This window comes from Ovis aries, chromosome 16, assembly GCF_016772045.2.
Source record: "Ovis aries strain OAR_USU_Benz2616 breed Rambouillet chromosome 16, ARS-UI_Ramb_v3.0, whole genome shotgun sequence".
NCBI lineage: Eukaryota > Metazoa > Chordata > Mammalia > Artiodactyla > Bovidae > Ovis > Ovis aries.
In genome coordinates this window covers 41,390,975-41,411,307 of record NC_056069.1, presented here as the reverse complement: position 1 = coordinate 41,411,307, position 20,333 = coordinate 41,390,975, and the positions used below count along the sequence as shown (strand labels likewise).

At 36.4% G+C, this 20,333-nt stretch overlaps 1 protein-coding gene across 3 annotated transcripts in view; it reads right to left on the bottom strand.

The window, feature by feature from the left end:
* Positions 1-20,333, bottom strand: part of ZFR (zinc finger RNA binding protein) — an 84,172-nt gene that overhangs the window by 30,128 nt on the left and 33,711 nt on the right. For all 3 annotated transcript variants that reach the window (XM_027980136.2, XM_027980137.2, XM_027980138.2), the window contains 6 exons: positions 13,591-13,838; positions 10,546-10,737; positions 9,740-10,031; positions 6,000-6,193; positions 4,214-4,333; positions 2,968-3,113 (listed from right to left, as the gene is read on the bottom strand). In XM_027980136.2, the coding sequence (XP_027835937.1) occupies positions 2,968-3,113; positions 4,214-4,333; positions 6,000-6,193; positions 9,740-10,031; positions 10,546-10,737; positions 13,591-13,838 (1,192 nt within the window). The remainder of the gene's footprint in view (positions 1-2,967; positions 3,114-4,213; positions 4,334-5,999; positions 6,194-9,739; positions 10,032-10,545; positions 10,738-13,590; positions 13,839-20,333) is intronic.

Below are 20,333 nucleotides of genomic sequence, written 5' to 3'. Positions count from 1 at the left end.
AAAGACATTTTTCTACAATGAGGAAAAACAACAGGGATAAATGGCAACTCACATCCCATTTCACTTTTGGGGACATGCTAAGGATGATGGGAAGTATGGTAAAGAAGGAAAACACATGCTCTGGCTAGACAAGAGGGCCGCACAGCTATTAATTACTGTCACAAGGGAATACCAGATGGTTATCCCAAGGTCAATCAGGACTTTTGTGAAATCTCATGGTCTTTAAATGTTGATTCATGTTGGTGTCCAAAAAAATACTATGGGCACCAAATAAAACACCCATGGGCTGAACTTGGTGGGCAGTTAGCATGTAGCCTCTGTTTTAATAGTCAACATTTTTGGAATCTAATTTTTCACCACATGACTCTCTCCCTCTCAGTTCTATCTTTGCCTTCAGCTTCAAACTAGGATACCAATAATTCCCTAGGCAGTCGTGTCTTTATAGCAAATTTTTGTTAACAATAAATTTTTACTAGACAAATTCATTTAATACAAAACGTAAGAAAGAAGTATGCTTCTCAAGTAGTACTGTAGAAACCATTATTTCTTCAGGTCAGGAATAAGTAGTGCTTTCTGGGTCATCCAATTTAGGACAGATAGAATCATACTTCTGATTTTATTCAGGTCATGAGAGAAAATGAATAATAACAGCTTGAAGGCCCTGGAAAACCATGTTCATTCTAGTTTTGAATATTCTATTATTACTAATGATGTTTAGGTTACATAAGGGCATATTTAAATATTGATTGTTTACCAATTCATACTTGGTAAACATAGTATACTATAGTGCCTAACACACTATATGCTACTTCCTGGCATACAGTATAGCAGTAAAACAGGAAGTAACTGCATAATCTAGGTATAGGGAAAAATTGCCAGTGCATTACAAAGGCAGAAATTTCATAAGAACAAAGTTAAATTTAAATACATAAAAAAGAAAAATTGATAAATAAATAACATTAAAGATTATTTAAAGATAACATGTTAATGGGTTAATAGCTATAAGAAGTGTCTGTACAAATCTGTTAACAGGTAAGTTAACAAATGAATAGGCAATTCACCACAAAAGAAATGTAAGTGATTAAGCATAAAATAAAAACTTAATTTGCCAGTAATACAAAGTTGAAATAAAACTGGCTTTCATGTTTCTATTTCTCACAGGCAGATATTTTAATAAATTATAGGAGCAGCCCTCAAAGTGTGGTCTGGGTAGTCTAGGTAGTCCTTGAGACACCTTCAGGGGGATTCATGACATCAAAGTTACTCTCAAAATAATATCTGCTTTCTCTATTCTCTTTATGAGTCTACAGTGGAGTTATCCAGAGGCAAAATGTGTTATCACAACCTGTTGAGCACAGAAGCAGAAGGAGAATGAGGCTGCCTTAAGCTAGACATTAAAGAGATCTGCAAAAATGTAAAACAATGTCATTATTTCTGGAGGAGAAACAATTATTATAGTTAGCATATTATATTCACCATTATCATATTAATAAATACACCTGATTTAATATAATTATTAATAATTAACTATATCTAAACAAAGTTATATAAAAATAAGTTCATAAATACTGAAACTTCTCAGTTTTCCTTTCTAATACAATGTTGACAGCCTATAACCCACATACACAAAAACTCTTTAGTCTTCAATAATTAGTGTTATTATAATATTGTAAAATAATTAACCTCCAATTAAAATAAATTTATATTAAAAAATAATTATTGAGTTATAAAAGGTCCTGAGACCAAAAAGTTTGAGGATCACTAAGTTAAACTATCTAGCACAGGCAAAAGTACAGGTATCTGTCAACATTTTTGCTTCTGGGATTTGATTAGTGTCAACTGATAGTGATTTACGCAATAATACTGCCTCAAGGTTGGTCAATGTAATAACAATAGGGAAATACCATAAAAAACTCTAAATATCTAAAAATATAGGAAATGGGTTATAAAGAAAATTTTACATCTGCACAAAAAAGTATTACATACCCATGGAAAATAATTTTAGCTTACTTACAAGTTGGTATGTAAATGAAAAGAAGTGGGTTATAAAAACTTGTACACAAACACTTATGGCAGCAGTATTCATAACCCAAAAGTGGAAATAACACAAATGTCCATCAACTGATAAACAGATAAATAAAATGTGACACATTTATGTAATGAAATACTATGCATGCATAAAAAATAAAGTACTGATATATACAATAACATGCGTGAAACTTGAAAACATCATGCTAAGTGAAAAGTAGCCAGACACAAAAGTCAATATGTTTTATGATTTTATTTATGTGAAATCTCTAGTACAGGCAATCTACTAAGATGAAGTTTATTAGTGGTTGCCCAGGAGCAGAGGGAGGAGTTGGTAGGGAAATAGGTACTGATTGCTAAATGGGTTTATGGTTTCTTTTGTGGGTCATAAAAATGTTCTAAAACTGACTGTGCTGGTAACTGCACAACTCTGTGAATAAAATCAATGAATTGTGCCACTTAAAGATATGTCAGTTATATCAATAAAACTAAACATTTCTGTATCTACTGAACATATTTTCTCATTTATCCTTTCTTGTAGCTTCTACAGTTTTTAAAACAAACCCTACACATTATTAATGTCTAGAATCTACTCAATCTTATATTTAGGATATTTTTTTGTCATGTAACCAAATGCTCTATTTTGCTTTAAATTAAGGCATTTATTTATGATATTAAACTATTTATGTATTTAAATATATAAAAGTTATTATTTACAAAATAAGTCCTAATACCAAGGACATGGTCAAATATTAGAATAGCCAGTAACTTAACTGTAATGCATTTCTTTCCTAGACCTAGTGTCTCCCTCACAAGTGAAAACTAAAAATATTTCAAATAAATCTGGATTGCTCTGAATGGGAGTCACATACTCAGAACAGCTAAGTTTCTTAGAAAGTCTAAACCACCTATCATGGTACTAAAAGTTAAAAATACTACCTCATTTCCATTCTCCAGCGTTCCTCCTCTTCTCTCCTTCGCCAGTACTCCTCTTTCTGCATTTGCTTTCTCATTTTCTCTTCTTGAATCTTTCTTGCTCTAATACTGGGCTTTACTTCTACTTGCAAATCTGGATTTACTTTTTTCTGTTAACATAGACAAGATGTTTGAAAAACCAGCAATCCTTCCAACAATCTACACATATCTTAAATCATACAATCCCACATATTCTTTCATCACAGAGGCTTTTATTTGCAAATCTATTATAAGAGTAAATGTAGTAAAACAAGTTGAATCAGAGAAAAATCCAAAATATATTCATAAACATTCTTTCTTCCTTCCCATCCCCAAAATTCTTGGTTCTTCAAGTTTAGTATGCAAAAAGTACTTAATTTACTGTTAACCAATAAAAGAAATCCTTAGGAGACTGATGGGTATTTAGTATTCCTTTGTTTGTTTGTAAATAAATGATTCTAGATATCTGAGTATGGGGTTAAAAACTTTTTTTCATAGAGAAGTATTACTGCCCATTAAAGAATTATTTTTAATCTCCACCATTTCTGTGTTTAGAAAACATGAATCTAGTACATAAGTCCAACCTAATTAAAAACTTTAAATATAGTAGTTAGATTCAACTTATTACTTGGAAGTGTTTTCAATGAAGAATTCCTCATCTCAAAATCCACTTTAACGGAAATTCTGCCAAGATAAAGGAAATTGGAGACCTGACATTTCTTTCAAACACTTCCTTTGAAGCAACTATTTTTACATGATTACTTGATCCAAGTAATGTCAGTTTTATTTTGACACTAGAAATAATGAAACATGACTACATTGCTTTTTCTTAAGTATAACAAAAGTGATAGGTACTCAGTTGTGTCCAATTATGTGACCCCAAGGACTGTAGCCCATGAGGCTCCTCTGTCCATGGAATTCTTTGGCAAGAACAATGGAGTAGGCTGCCATGCCCTTCTCCAGGCAATTTTTCAGACCCAGGGATCGAACTTGGGTCTCCTGCACTGTAGGCAGATTCTTTACCATCTGAGGCACCAGGGAAAGCCCTAAGTATAACAAACTAATCAATAAAAATTAAACATCTGACTCTCTAAGTGAGACATGACATGCCAATCTGAGAGTGGGAGTTCATGGACTTAGTGAGTTATATTTAGATGCTTTATTTTTGCATCTAGAATGTTCCAAGCCGTATAAAAAAGAGAAAGAGAAAAATAGCTGAAAATTTCCTCACTTTATATTGAAGTCTGTGTCTTCGTCCTTTTAAATGCATCTCCTTAGCATTGGGATCATTAAAGCTGCACTCACATAATTTGCAATGGAATCTAATCACTTTTCCTTCATCATTTCGTACCTTGATGTCGGGGGAAAAAAAAAGTCAAGAAATCACAACAGGAATGTCACAGGTAAACATTTCAATATAAACCCATCTCATGAGTTGTTAATAACTTTCAGAATTTATAGTCAGAAAAGGCGGGGGGGGGGCAATGTCTATACTTTTTAAAGAGGATAATCTACAGAAATGAACAGGGTTAGAATTCTTAACTGTACAATGCAAGATGTACTACTATGTATTTGGCTCTTATAGTTAAACGTCCCCTATATGTAAACATTTAGATTTTAATGCAATAGACACCTTCAATTATTGAAAAAATATTTACTGAATACCTGCTCCTGCCAGGTACTGTTCTTGGAAATGGAGCTGAAGATGATCAAAGGCATTATTCTCATTTCTACAAAGCCCAAGACTTTATACATGTACAACTTTATTGAAAACCAATGTCGATTTTTTTCTAACTGCACAACCAGTTAGGAAGACAAGTAGACTAGAATGTTATTAAAAGTTATTAAAACTTCAGCAAGTTTTAAAGATTGGTTCTAAACACAATCCTCTGAAGTTAAGATTACTTAACCAGTATTATTGGTGATTAAATATTCTGGCCAGATGTTCTGGCTGTACTTTTTTTTTAAGACAACCAAGTCTTACTATCAGCTAAAAGTTTATTATATATTTAAAAGTTTATTAACCTTTAAATTTTTTTTTTTTTTTGCCTTACCATGTTGGCATTGTGGAATCTTATTTCCCTGACCAGGGATGAAACCCATGCGCAATGAAGTAGAAGCAAGAAGCCCTAACCACTGGACTGCCAGGAAATTCCCAAGATCTATAACTTTAAATTAAAACTGCATGTGAATAACTTATAAACTATACAGCCCAGTTTTCCATCTTGTAAACAAAGAATTCAATAAGTAATTTTTCTTGATGGAAAAGGGTGAAGGAACAAATAAATATTTGTCAAAAATCTACCATATGCTAGGCACTGTGCTTAGGTACTTTATTTGATCTAAGCTTTACATCTTCACTGAGAGATACCCAAATTTTACAGATGTAGACACTGAAATTTAGAGAGCTTGTTCTGTTCAACTGTTCTATAATACAGCAAAAGCAGAATAGGGCTACACCACTGTATGTTCGTCTTTCCACTAACAGCAAATATCTATTAAGTCCCTTCTGATACTTCCTTATCCTCCATTTACTAAGTTATTTTGTAAAACAGGAATAGTTTTCTAATCAGCTTGAGAAATCAAATAAAAAGTCATCTGTTATATCAGCAATCTAAATTTTACACACAAAACTGTTCAGAAAGAAATATTTGCTGTCTTTGTCATTTCTGCTGTTCACATTTTTGTTTTTACTTTTTATTTTCAGCACAGTAGAAGGCTTATGTTAAAAGAAGGCCTGACAAATAAATAGAAAGTTACTTCACATACTGCAGTGATGACGTCAGCAGGGAAAGAAAAGTTAACAAAAAAATTGTGATGTCACTTAGGCAAGCTCAAAGGGCAGGCTTAAAAAAAAACAACAACACAAAACCTTCAACAAAGATCCCTTCAATATCCCTTTATAAGTAATCTAAACCTAAAATATAACTGAATTTCACATGTAAAGCACACTTGTGACAAAGTGACACACATCTTTCCTATCTAATCTCACAATAGGAGTATTCTCAAATCAATACCTCCTCCACATAATCATGGCCCACTGGCTGCACATCGCTCTGCAAAGCAGCAAGAGACGCAGGTGTGACTGGTTCTGACACTGTGTCTGGCTTTACTTCTGGAATTGGTACAGAAGTGACAGGAGTGTTTTTAACACATTCAGTTCCTTTTAAGTCTTCTGTTTTATTTCCTGTTGACTGCAGCTTATTACCACCTAGAACGTAAAAGAATTAGAGTAATTTTAATTTTCTTCTTGTATAATATATGAACTGATACAAGATCTCTAGATAAAGTTCTGATCTTTCCTACCAACAAACTCCTGATTGACATACAATAGATCAGAATTTTGAAGAACCATAGAAACCATTTGGCTTTTTTATGCTATTAATGAAATACACGTCTCAATCTCCCCATTCTCTCTCTCATAATATTCAATGGTTTTCTCTGTCCTCACCATGGCTCTTATAACATCAAGTACCTAAAAAGTAAAGAGCAAGTACCTGAAATGGTACTGTCTAAGCCTAAATCACTGCAGATGGTGATTGCAGCCATGAAATTAAAAGACGCTTACTCCTTGGAAGGAAAGTTATGACCAACCTAGATAGCATATTAAAAAGCAGAGACATTACTTTGCCAACAAAGGTCCATCTAGTCAAGGCTATGATTTTTCCAGTGGTCATGTATAGATGTGAGAGTTGAACTGTGAAGAAAGCTGAGCGCTAAAGAATTGATGCTTTTGAACCGTAGTGTTGGAGAAGACTCGAGAGTCCCTTGGACTGCAAAGAGGTCCAACCAGTCCATCCTAAAGGAGATCAGTCCTGGATGATGCTGAAGCTGAAACTCCAATACTTTGGCCACCTCATGCGAAGAGCTGACTCACTGGAAAAGACCCTGATGCTGGGAGGGATTAGGGGCGAGAGGAGAAGGGGACGACAGAGGATGAGATGGCTGGATGGCAGCACCGACTCGATGGACATGAGTTTGAGTGAACTCCGGGAGTTGGTGATGGACAGGGAGGCCTGGCGTGCTGCTATTCATGCGGTCGCCAAGAGTCAGACAGTGTGCTGTCTTTGAGGTGTCAATAATTTAAGGTCAGGTATGGATGTGAGAGTTGGACTATAAAGAAAACTGAGCACCAAAGAATTGATGCTTTTGAACTGTGGTGTTGGAGAAGACTCTTGAGAGTCCCTCGGACTGCAAGGAGATCCAATCAGTCCATCCTAAAGGAGGTCAGTCCTGGGTGTTCACTGGAAGCACTGATGTTGAAGCTGAAACTCCAATACTTTGGCCACCTGATGCAGAGAGCTGACTCATTTGAAAAGACCCTGATGCTGGGAAAGATTGAGGGCAGGAGGAGAAGGGGATGACCGAGGATGAGATGGTTGGATGGCACCACCCATTCAATGGACATGGGTTTGGGTGGACTCCGGGAGTTGGTGATGGACAGGGAGGCCTGGCATGCTGCAGTTCATGAGGTTGCAAAGAGTCAGACACGACTGAGTAACTGAACTGACTGACACGTTATTATAGCACAATGTGTTAATAGAGTATTTTGGGAACATAAAGGAAAGGAGCCATCATCCTTTAACCCGATTCAGTTAGGAATAGCTTCAGCAAGTATGACATCAGGGCTGGGCTTAAGTGTGCTAAGTACGAACTGGTCAGGCAGAAAAAAAGAGAATTATATCTAAACAGAAAGAACAGTATGCACACGCAAGACACAAAAACATGGAGTTAAAAAGACTATGGTAACAGAATTGAAAGAGACACGTGTACCTCAACGTTCATTGCAGCACTGTTCATAATAGCTAGGACATGGAAGCAACTTAGATGTCCATCAGCAGATGAATGGATAAGAAAGCTGTGGTATATATACACAATGGAGTATTACTCAGCTATTAAAAAGAACACATTTGAATCCGTTCTAATGAGGTGGATGAAAGTGGAGCCTATTATGCAGAGTGAAGTACATCAGAAAGAAAAACACCAATACAGCATATTAATGCATATATATGGAATTTAGAAAGATGCTAATGATGACCCTATATGCGAGACAGCAAAAGAGACACAGATATATAAGAACAGACTTTTGGACTCTGTGGGAGAAAGAGAGGGTGGGATGATTTGTGAGAACAGCACTGAAACAAGTATATTACTATATGTGAAATAGATCACCAGTCCAAGTTTGATGCATGAAACAGGGCAATCAAACCTGGTACATTGGGACAACCCTGAGGGAAGGGATGGGATGGGGAGGAAGGTGGGAGGGGGGTTCAGGATGGGGGACACATGTACATCCATGGCTGATTCATGTCAATGTATGGGAAAAACCACCACAATATTGTAAAGTAATTAGCCTCCAATTAAAATAAACAAATAATAATAATAAAAAAGACTATGGTAAATTTAAAAAAGACTTGGTAATTCAATAGGACTTATCACTGAGGTACAGGGCTTCCCTGGTGGCTCAGATGGTAAAGAATCTGCCTGTAATGCAGGAGGCCTGGGTTCAATCCCTGGGTTGGGAAGACCCACTGGAGGAGGGAATGGCAACCTACTCCAGTATTCTTGCCTGGAGAATCCCATGGACAGAGGGGCCTGGCAGGCCACAGTGCATGAAGTCACCAAGAGTCTGACACGACTAAGTGACTTAAGCACAGCACTGAGGTAGAGGCAATGATATCTGAGGTAGGGGTTAATTTGTGAAAGGACTTGGATGACATCATTAAGGAATACAGACATTTTTCTTATATGCAAGGGGGAGGCCACAGAAAATTTTTAAATGGGAAACTAACACAATCTGATAAATATTTTTTTACAAAATAACTTTGACAAAAGTGTTGCAGAAACTGGATGCAATAAGAGACAAATCTCTGAGGAAGCAGCTTTGAAGGCCTAAAAACAAAGCAGAGGCTATGAAGAGAAAAAGACACTTTTTTGGAGAGTATTGTAGCAACAGAAACAAAAGGATTAGAAACAACTGGAAGAGGCAACAAGTAAGAAAAAATGTCAGTGGACTTTTTCATGTGAAAAAGCAGCAGTTTTATGAGATTAGTTCACAGTACTCTTGTGATGAGATAAAATGTTAGAAACAGACACTAACAGGCATCAACAGAACCATACAGATAATGACCAGGAAATACTTAAAATATGGTTCTAGAACTCAGGTGGGCGTCCTGAGTTTGCCCAAACGATTTTAAAGGTACTGCATACACAATATGTATACTCATGAATACTAAGTGAGTGAGATGAGAGAATCAGAATCTTAGCAATACTACCAGCTAATGAACATGAGAGCCAGAGAACCAATAAAGATATCCGAGGAAGGAGCCAGTGGACCCAAAATAGAGAGAGAGACATAACTAAAGCTTTAAGGTATAGCAGTCAACTGTTTCAAATGTTAGAGAGGTCAACAGGATGAAACAGAAAACTGGCCATTCAAGTGGCAAGTAGGTTTTTGGTGATTTCAGAAAAGGGTAGAGTTGAAATACTATAAGAGACTGAGGACCGGATAGGAAGTAGAGCAAGTAAGGATTAGGTTAGCAGCCTGAGGAATAGTAAAATAAATACATATATATTTTTAAGTCTATGGCTGAAGAAAACGGAACTGAAAAAATTTCAAGGAAAAAAAATACAGATATGTAATTAAATAAGGTCCCAGAAAAGAAGACAACTGTGTAAGTAGAAGAGCTACTCCTGGGGTGGAGGAGAAATACCACTTTAACAGAGTTAGAAGGAACACAAAATCTTCAGTACTTGCCAACAAAGTTTATTTTGGGTGTAGATGTTTTCTTGGCAGCCATATTTGCAGGCACTGCTGATACTTTACTGTTGGCTGTGCTATTAAGAGACGAGTTTCCTGTAGCTGTAAGACCTTTCACTGAAGAAGTTGCAATTGATGAAGTATTCACAGTACAATTGCTTGCTGCAATGCTTGAAGGAGAGGCAGTTGGCTTTGAAGCAGATACAGCTGTTGAAGAAGTAGCTTGGCTAACAACGTTTGGTTCTGTTGAAGGAATGGGTTTACCAAGTTTTGTGTGTAATTTAACCACCTACAAAATAAAAGCATATTTATCTGTCAGAAGACTCAGAGAATGTAGATTTTTTTTAAAAAAGTTTGCCTAAAAGACGCTATAAAATGAAAATCTTAACCATATTTTTCTTTGTTGTATTTTTTTCTCTTATACACTTTTAAATAAAAACTCATTACTTTCAAAACAATCTGTGTGAAACAGATTCGGATGCATATTACATCTACCACTTGGTGAGGAAATGACTTGGCTACATGCATACCAACCTATACTTAAGCCTAACAGAAGGCAGAAGACAACTACATGATTCAATTTCAGTTGGTGGAAAAGACCAAGTTCAATTTTAAGAAGGGTCACCAGTCTTTTCTTCCTTAAGCAATGACTATTTGATGTCACCTTTATATATACATTAGGCATGTAATACCCTCAAAAATTTTCAAATTTTGAAGCCTCCTTTACTTTACCCCCAACCCCACCGAAAATGGAAAAGAAAAGACAGTTAAGACATAAGGTTGTGTGGGAAAAAAACACCTACTTTCTGATGCTTAGCACCACGAATGTGGGCAGCATATGCATCTGCTCCCGTACAAGACACATCGCAGAGCTCACAACGTAGCTGATTTTGAGTCCCACGAGTAGAGTTGCTGCTGCTGCTGGTATTCTGTGAGGCTTTCAATGCAGCTTCTTTTTTTTTATGTTTCTGCCCTTCTAAATGTTCTTTATAAGTCTGTCTCAAACAAAAAGAATAATTTTGCTTCACTACTTTTCTATCTTCATTATTTGCAATGATTCATTCCAATCTCTAACACTCATTAAAATCTCAGCACTACACCATTTTATTTTTTTTATTTTTTTTTCTAGCACTACACCATTTTAAAAGCAACTGAACAGGAGCATGTGGCTTCCCTACCTACATGATGTATTTGTGGTTCTCTGTACCTTGTTTACCAAGAACATACTTACCTAACACGTTAATTAACAAAGGACTTTCATCCATAGCCAAAATATCAATATAAGGTAACTGCTCTCAGTTTGAAAGAATTTATATCTTTTAGTGCTTATGTACAATGTTGGGTAGAGATTATTAAGAGTGATCATTCCGAAAGAAATTATTTAATTATAGGATTATGAGGAGGGAGGAAAAATATATCTGCCACATGAGAAGAAAAAACAATGTTACTACATGTTAACAAGACTCTTTATAAACAGGTATGATTACTTATAAAACTGGCTTAGAAGTCAGTTGCATCTGAGAAAACTTAAGAATGCATTTTCACAATCTGTGTTAGAATCCATTCCACCCTGAACAAAAGTCTATTTAAAGCATTTAACTGTCAGAATTGTATCCCTTTTGAAGGAAAAATAACATTATTGTAATAGTAGCCACCAAAATAGTGCAAGTACATATTAAAAATTGTCTTCAATGTCAATGACCAAGGAAGGCAGTTTTATAAAAATGAGAGGTCAATAAGGACCTTGAGTGGGGCCAGTTTATTATTTCCTGTATTATTTAAAAAAATTTTATACACACATATGATGAGCATAAAATTGCATAGATAGCATAGAATCTCAGAGCTGAATGGGACTTTAGAGGTTACCTAAAATGATTTTCTAAGTTTGAAACAAGAAAATCCTTTCTCAAAATGAAATCTTATGCACAAGTAAGGAGAGTTACTGTATTTCAAACAACAAGAGGAAGACCTAAGACCTAGCCATCTGATTCTCTTCTCACCATCTGTAGCAGTCTAAAGTGGCTTCGTGAAGCAGTGTGAACCTCAATTATTTAGGGACAAGTGCCTATTACAGAAGTGAGGAAACAAAGGCCCAGACAATTGACTTAGCCTCCAACTTGCCCAAGGCCACAAGTTAAGTCACAGACACAGGACTGAAACAACAGCCCCTCATACTGGAACCAACTTAGTCTCCTTTCTTATATCTACACTAGTCTCAAACTCACCATCTCATTCACACTGTATTTTTCCCCATAGGTTCATTAACCCCTTACAGCACTGCCTCTGACTTAACAGAGGTACTCTTGGCCTGTTCTTGTGTAACCATCCAGCTCCCCCAAATCAATGGTCAGCCTTGCATATATAGGCTGATTCTAAATGCTATTAACTTATCACCCTAGAGCTATGTGCTATGCTTTTGTATGTTACCACATAGTCAAGTCTCTTAACATTTGTAATTGACAATGTTACAACTGTCACAAATTGTAACATTTGTGATTGATGATGCCACATCATCATTCACCCTAAACAGTCATTACTGAGTAGGATATACTCCTCAATACTAAAGCCAACATTCTTGTTCCCCTTCATGTTTAGTCCTGGGTTGCTGCAAACATTCCCCATGTCTCCTCTCCCCCGAGCATGTTATCACAATGAAACTGTTTTCTATCAAACTTAAAATAGGAAAAAAAAAAAAAGGTCTTATCTTAACAGCCACATATATTAAACTAGTTTGGTGTAACTCAGAGAATGCTGATAATTGAAAATAACTCCCAAATTCTATACTGAAAAGCAAACAGAACTGATCTAGTAAATTTAAAAGAATGTACACAGATTGGGAAAGGGTGATAGATGATGTAACTGGAAGAAAACTACTAAAAACTCAAAATCTGATCTTTTCAAATACTATGCCTTTTGCTTGCCAAACTGCTTACCAAATTTTTATATAAACACTAGACACTTTTAAAGATATTAACAAGTAAAGTTGGGAAGGGAGCTGAACTCACTAGATTTTATAAACAGATCCTTCCCTAAATCACTTATTTCATGTTTAGAAACAGCAAGAAAACAATAACAAAAAACAACAACAAAAAAAAGCAAAATAAAGGAATAAAGGTTCTGCATGCTTCTTTGGTTGATATTTTTGAAAAAGACACTTTCCTACAGCTTTCTTATTCCCAAAGTCCCTACAGCCTCATGGAGGAAATAAGTATATAGAAACAAGTAACATCCTATAAAGCATATACAAAAGTCAGTCTCATGAAAAATGTTATCCTAAAATTATAGATTATTAAAATAGCTTAAGGATTTTTAATACTAGAGAAAAGCAACTTCTGCTATTTATATCTGACAAAGTCTTCTCATCTCATCATCCTTTTTCGACTACAAAATTCTACTCATACACTCAATATAGACCTTGAAGAACTAAGAAAATCAAAGTTCAAGAATTTTGCATAAAAGGCTTAAAAAGTAAATCATAAATGCCAAAAAAGAAATAAAAATTCAATCTTATTCCAAAATCCCAACTAATCTGAATATAAAACTTTTAAGCTAAATTAAAAGTTTTATTTAAAGAGCCAAGTATCCTTCCTAAAGAAAAGCTCAATTTGTTCACCTTTTAATAACATTCATAATTATTTTTACTGTATTTTTCTTAGAATTCTTGTATGTCAATACAAAAACCTTTAAAAAAAATGGTCATTTGATGAAATATGTACGTGTTAACTAAAAGCTAGCAGGAGAGAAAAATGTAAACTTTCTTTGTAGGCATAAGAATTATAATAATCAATCATACTTAACTATCAAAGACAACCACTCAAGACTTATGGTGAAGCATACAACATACGTACCTGTGGTCCAGCACAGCTGATCTTACAGACATCACAATAGTGAATCTGGGGTGGTTTGGGAGGCTGTTTTGGTTTCAGTTGTTTATTTTGGAATGGTGCTTTTTTAGTAAAGGTGGTCCCTGTCCAGGCAGCTGTTGCAGCAGCTGCTGCCGCCGCCGCTGCCGCCTGCTTCTGTTGCTGCTGCTGCTGTTGGTAGTAGGAGGATGCAGCTGAATACACTGCTGCTTCATAACCTGAATAAGATGTACCTTACAAATAAAATCAAACAAAGATTCTGTTACATACCTATAAAAGGCCAAGAAAAATGATGAGAATTAGGGAATTTAATCCCAATAAATTCTGCTTAAAAAGACAGGTTACATGTGCATATTTACGAATAAATTGTATCTCACAAAACCTAAGAAAAATGTTACTTATCCTTCTTTTAATGTAAGTCAAGCAACCAAGTATTTACACAATACATGTCAAGTGTTAGGATAAGATTTGGTCACTGCTTTCAAGAAGGCTTATAGTACTGCTGGAAGGCTGTGATAGCATGTCTGATAAACTTCTGTGGTTATGGAACTGTTATACAGTATTTTCCCCAAGCAGAATTCTCCTGAATACAATTAAGAAAGTGCTGGTTTGAGGAAAAGTCTGAACCAGAATACAGAAAGGAAAAAAAGTCATGAAAGTTAAGACTATACGTGCTTCGTGGTTTAGAGGATAAAAGATATGAAAGAGGAAATTACACAAAGATGACACCAAGATTTTGAATCCCAGTGACTGACTGAAGGGGTTGCACAGTCAATAAAAGTAAGGAGCTGATAGAAACTGGTTTGGAGAGGTAAGGTGACTAAAGCTTGGCAAAAGTCTGTAATATGGAGCTGGAGTTCTGATGAGTATCAGGACAACAAAAGACAAGATTTGAAATAAAGAACCAAAGACATTGGTTCTCAACTTCCAAAAGGTGAAAAAGCACTGAATTTCCTGGTTAAATGTATCAATTTTATCCTTCCATTGTTCAAAGTCTTTGATGAATAAGCATATTAAGCTAGCTACATATATACAATATATATAAGCTGTTTATGTGCACTGATTTATAGATTAAAAAATCTATAAAAGCTTTACATGTGAAAAAGTTGCTGATTTTATTTATAACACTATGTTAAAACTGGAAAACTTACTGTTTCTTAAACTAAGATCCCTGGAAATCTGTTGGACTCCCTAATTGTCATCCTTTCCCCTGAAGAGGAAATGAGTAGGTCAAAAGTTAAGGCTCAAGAGAGAGATTCCTAGTTGCTATGACATCTTAGAAGAACTACTTAAGGAAAACGGAACTTTTTGATTTCTCAAATGCAAACTGCTATACTGAGGAGTAAAGATTTATGACCCACTCACTTTAATATATTTTACACAGGGAAGAAAACACGAATTGGAAAGGTGAAGGTTAAGATGCATGGGAAATCATAATCATAAGATTCTGAAGTATTAATAAAAAATTTCCAAATGACTAGTTGTGTGCAAGAACTGTAAACATACTACTTAAAATGCAGCTTCATGAATTATGTATCGAGAAAATAAAAAGGAGGATAAGATCAGCAGCATCCTACAATGCTGGATGATCAGAAGTTCTAGGCTCTAGGTTTTTTTCTGGCCATGCTGCATGGCTTGCAGAATCTTAGTTCTGACTGGGGACTGAACCTAGGCCTAAAGCAATGAAGCGGTCAGGTACTAATCACTGGACCATCAGGGAATTCCCTAGGTTTCTTTGAAAACTGAGAATCCATACTACAAGAGGCAGTGTTCCAGGAACAGTGATATCTCAGAACACAACTATAGGTAGGTATATAAAGTACGTATTACTATATGTAGTTTACAGATGAGAAAACTGAGGCTGTGGCTCAGATCATGAACTCCTTATTGCCAAAATTCAGACTTAAATTGAAGAAAGTGGGGAAAACTAGACCATTCACTAATGTCACTAGACCATTCGGGTATGACCTAAATCAAACCCCTTATGACTACACAGTGGAAGTGAGAAATAGATTTAAGGGACTGGATCTGATAGAGTGCCTGATGAACTATGGATAGAGGTTCATGACATTGTACAGGAGACAGGAATCAAGACTATCCCCAAGAAAAAGAAATGCGGTCTGAGGCCTTACAGACAGCTGTGAAAAGAAGCGAAGCGAAAAGCAAAGGAGAAAAGAAAAGATATACTTATCTGAATGTAGAGTTCCAAAGATTAGCAAGGAGAGATAAGAAAGCCTTCCTCAGTGATCTGTGCAAAGAAACAGAGGAAAACAATAGAATGGGAGAGACTAGAGATCTCTTCAAGAAAATTAGAGATACCAAGGGAACATTTCATGCAAAGATGGCTCAATAAAGGACAGAATGGCATGGACCTAATAGAAGCAGAAGATATTAAGAAGAGGTGGCAAATATACACAGAAGAATTGTACAAAAAAGATCTTCACGACTCAGAAAATCACGGTGGTGTGATCACTCACACTCACCTAGAGCCAGATATCCTGGAATGTGAAGTCAAGTGGGCCTTAGGAAGCATCACTACGAACAAAGCTAGTGGAGGTGATGGAATTCCAGCTGAGCTATTTCAAATCCTAAAAGATGATGCTGTGACAGTGCTTCACTCAATGTCAACAAATTTGGAAAACTCAGCAGTGGCCACGGGGCTGGAAAAGGTCAGTTTTCATTCCAATCCCAAAGGCAATGCCAAAGAATGTCCAAACTACTACACAATTGCACTCATCTCACATGCTAGTAAATTAATGCACAAAATTCTCCAAACCAGGCTTCAGCAATACGTGAACCATGAACTTCCAGATGTTAAAGGTGGTTTTAGAAAAGGCAGAGGAACCAGAGATCAAATTGCTAACATCTGCTGGATCATTGAAAAAGCAAGAGAGTTCCAGAAAAACATCTATTTCTGCTTTATTGACTATGCCAAAGCCTTTGACCGTGTGGATCACAATAAACTGTGGAAAATTCTGAAGGAGATGGGAATACCAGACCACCTGACCTGCCTCTTGAGAAACCTGTATGCAGTTCAGGAAGCAATAGTTAGAACTGGACATGGAACAACAGACTGGTTCCAAATAAGAAAAGGAGTATGTCAAGGATGTATATTGTCACCCTGCTTATTTAACTTCTATGCAGAGTACATCATGAGAAACGCTGGGCTAGAAGAAGCACAAGCTGGAATCAAGATTGCCAGGAGAAATTTCAATAACCTCAGATATGCAGATGACACCAACCTTTGGGCAGAAAGTGAAGAAGAATTAAAGAGCCTCTTGATGAAAGTGAAAGAGCAGAGTGAAAAAGTTGGCTTAAAGCTCAACATTCAGAAAACAAAGATCATGGCATCTGGTCCCATCACTTCATGGCAAATAAATGGGGGAACAGTGGAAACAATGTCAGACTTTATTTTTTTGGCCTCCAAAATCACTGCAGATGGTGACTGCAGCCATGAAATTAAAAGATGCTTACTCCTTGGAAGGAAAGTTATAACCAACCTAGACAGCATATTAGAAAGCAGAGACATTACTTTGTCAACAAAGGTCTGTCTAGTCAAGGCTATGATTTTTCCAGTGGTCATGTATGGATGTGAGAGTTAGACTGTGAAGAAGGCTGAGTGCTGAAGAATTGATGCTTTTGAACTGTGGTGTTCCAGAAGACTCTTGAGAGTCCCTTGGACCGCAAGGAGATCCAACCAGTCCATCCTAAAGGAGATCAGTCCTACGTGTTCATTGGAAGGACTGATGTTGAATCTGAAAACTCCAATACTTTGGCCACCTGATGCAGAGAGCTGACTCATTTGAAAAGACCCTGATGCTGGGAAAGATTGAGGGCAGGAGGAGAAGGGGATGACCGAGGATGAGATGGCTGGATGGCACCACCCATTCAATGGACATGGGTTTGGGTAGACTCTGGCAGTTGGTGATGGACTGGTGAGGTCTGGCAGGCTGAGGTTCATGGGGTTGCAGAGTCAGATACAACTGAGCGACTGAACTGACCAGCTTCTAAGATCCTTTGTGTTATTTAAACAACAAAAATCACTAAGCATAATATTTACAAAATAACCTCCTTCATTTGCACACATGTAGTCTAAAACTAATAAAAGGTAAGCTTAATTATAGTTTACTATTCAGCATTTTTAAAAAAATCAAAGCATAAACTGAAAGGTATGCTGAAGGTTCTGGAACTCTGCTAAGGGATCTCCTTTAAATTTCCTATAACTACTAGCAAACACACATACATTTCTCGTAAAGCATTAAGGGAAAATAAATACAATGCTATATCTCTAAATTAAGTAAAAGCTCAATCCTGAAAAGCTAAAACAATTTCACCTAGAAAGCACCTTATTATAAATACTTATCAAATAAGAAGTTGCATAACTAGAACAGTTAGAATACAATTTTTAAAGGTACAGTATCAGAAACAAAGACTACCACTTCAGCAGTAAATACATTATATCACAAGCCATCATTTAGTAGGTACCAACACTAGAATTCATTGTCAATAAGAGATAAAAAGAATAGCTGACCTAAGCTGTAGCAGATATAAAATTGCAGACACAGAACTCAGAAGCCCTAATGATGATCTCTTTGGATGGCAATTTCACATTGTGTATCATATATTCTTTAAAATGTATTCTTTGATATAAGCTATTCTTATAAGCTATATTCTTTGATATAAGCTACAAATCTAGGAATTTATCTGAGAAAAACAATCGGCCAACAGACAAATCTGTACATGAAATGATTATTTTACCCAGTGCTGTTTCAAGCTTTTCCTTAATATGAAACTAAATATTCCCAACAGAAACTTTAAAAGGTAGCACAGGCATAAAATATAACAGTATACAATGTAACAGTATTAGTCATTAAAAACTGTTTTTCTAAGCATAGATCTTGGTTTCTAAATACCACTGCCATACAAGAAACCAAGGTTCCTTTGCCAAATGGCTAATTGTGAGTCTATGGCAGGAAAGGCTCAAAGTTTATTGTTGTTTTGCATTTTATTTATTCCTTAATACTCTGTCTTGTTCTGCATAGGTTATAAGGAGATAAGGGCCATTTCAGTTCTTGCCTCTTGATGTTTTGTTATAGAGCTTGAGTGTGGGAAGCCTAGATACTGAATTTTTAAAGTATTTTTTTTAATTTCTCAGAGATTTTATCTCCTACCCTATGTCAGGTGCTATGCTGGATATTAGGGATGCAATGGTGAATCAGTCAGAGCAACATCTTACTGTGCCAGAAAAGAAAGAAATGCTCAAAGACTAATGATGTCAAATTCAAAAGACTCAGAATTGGTTTGAAAAGGATCCTTTACTATCCAAATTTGGGACACTGTGTGCCTCAAAAAGAAAAATGAAAGCAATGGATTACACTAAACTGAATAAAAAAGAAGCCTATAGTAACACTAAAAAAGAAGGGGTGATGGGACTCTTCTTCAGGGAAGAATTCCTAAGAATCCAACTCATTTCACACTGATTTTTCATTTACCAATGGAGAATTAAAAGGATTTTTAGTAAAAGGATTTTTCATTCACCAGTGGAGAATTTGATTCAGTTACTGATTTTCAAAGGATGTAACACCTTAGAAAGATAGCTGGGCCAATAGGCCCATAGATAACTTGGTTCATTACAAAATGGAAAAAGGTATCTTTAAAAAGGAAAGATCTGGTAGTCACTACTTCAATTAGTGATTATATTTGACACCATTAATAAGGAATAAACTGACATTATTTGTTACATGGCTGGCTTCTCTGATAGCTCAGTTGGTGAAGGATCCATCAGCAATGCAGGAGACCCTGGTTTGATTCCTGGGTTGGGAAGTTCCACTGGAGAAGGGACAGGGTACCCACCCCAGTACTCCTGGGCTTCCCTTGTGGCTCAGCTATTAAAAGAATCTGCCTGCAATGTGGGAGACCTGGGTTCATCCTTGGGTTGGGAAGATCCCCTGGAGAAGGGAAAGGCTACCTACTCCAGTATTCTGGCCTGGAGAATTCCATGGACTGTATAGTCCATGAGATTGCAAAGGGTCGGTCACGAATGAGCGACTTTCACTTTATTACATGCACCTGATGTGCTGAAATGAAATGCTGACATAGGTACTTTTACTGACTAAAAAACTGCCAGAATCTAAATATAAAGAAAATCAGATAAATCCAGATTGTGGGATAGTCTACGAGACTAAAAAACTGCCAGAATCTAAACATAAAGAAAATCAGATAAATCCAGATTGTGGGATAGTCTACAAGACAACTTGTCTGAATTCTTCAAAAACATCAAGGCTGGTATCTTCCTGGTGGTCCAATGGTTAAGAACACACCTTCCAATGCAGAGGACATGGTTCAATCCCTGTTCCTGGAACTAAGATCTCACATGCCACAGGGCCTGCACACCACAACTACTGAGCCTGTACTCTCCGGAGCCCATGCTTGTACTGAGCCTGAGCCTGAGCCTGTACTCTCTGGAGTCTGTGGCAAGCATATTGCTTGCCACAATGAAGGCCCGGTATGCCACAACTAAGACCTGATGCAACCAAACAGTAAATAAATGATATAAATATTTTTTAAAAAATCAAGGTCATGAGAGATAATATAAAGATAGAAGTTATTCTGTGGTGGTGGTGGTTTAGTCGCTAAGTCATGTCCAATTCTTGTGATCCTGTGGACTGCAGCAACCCCCGGCTCCTCTGCCCATGGGATTTCCTAGACATGTATACTGGAGTGGGTTG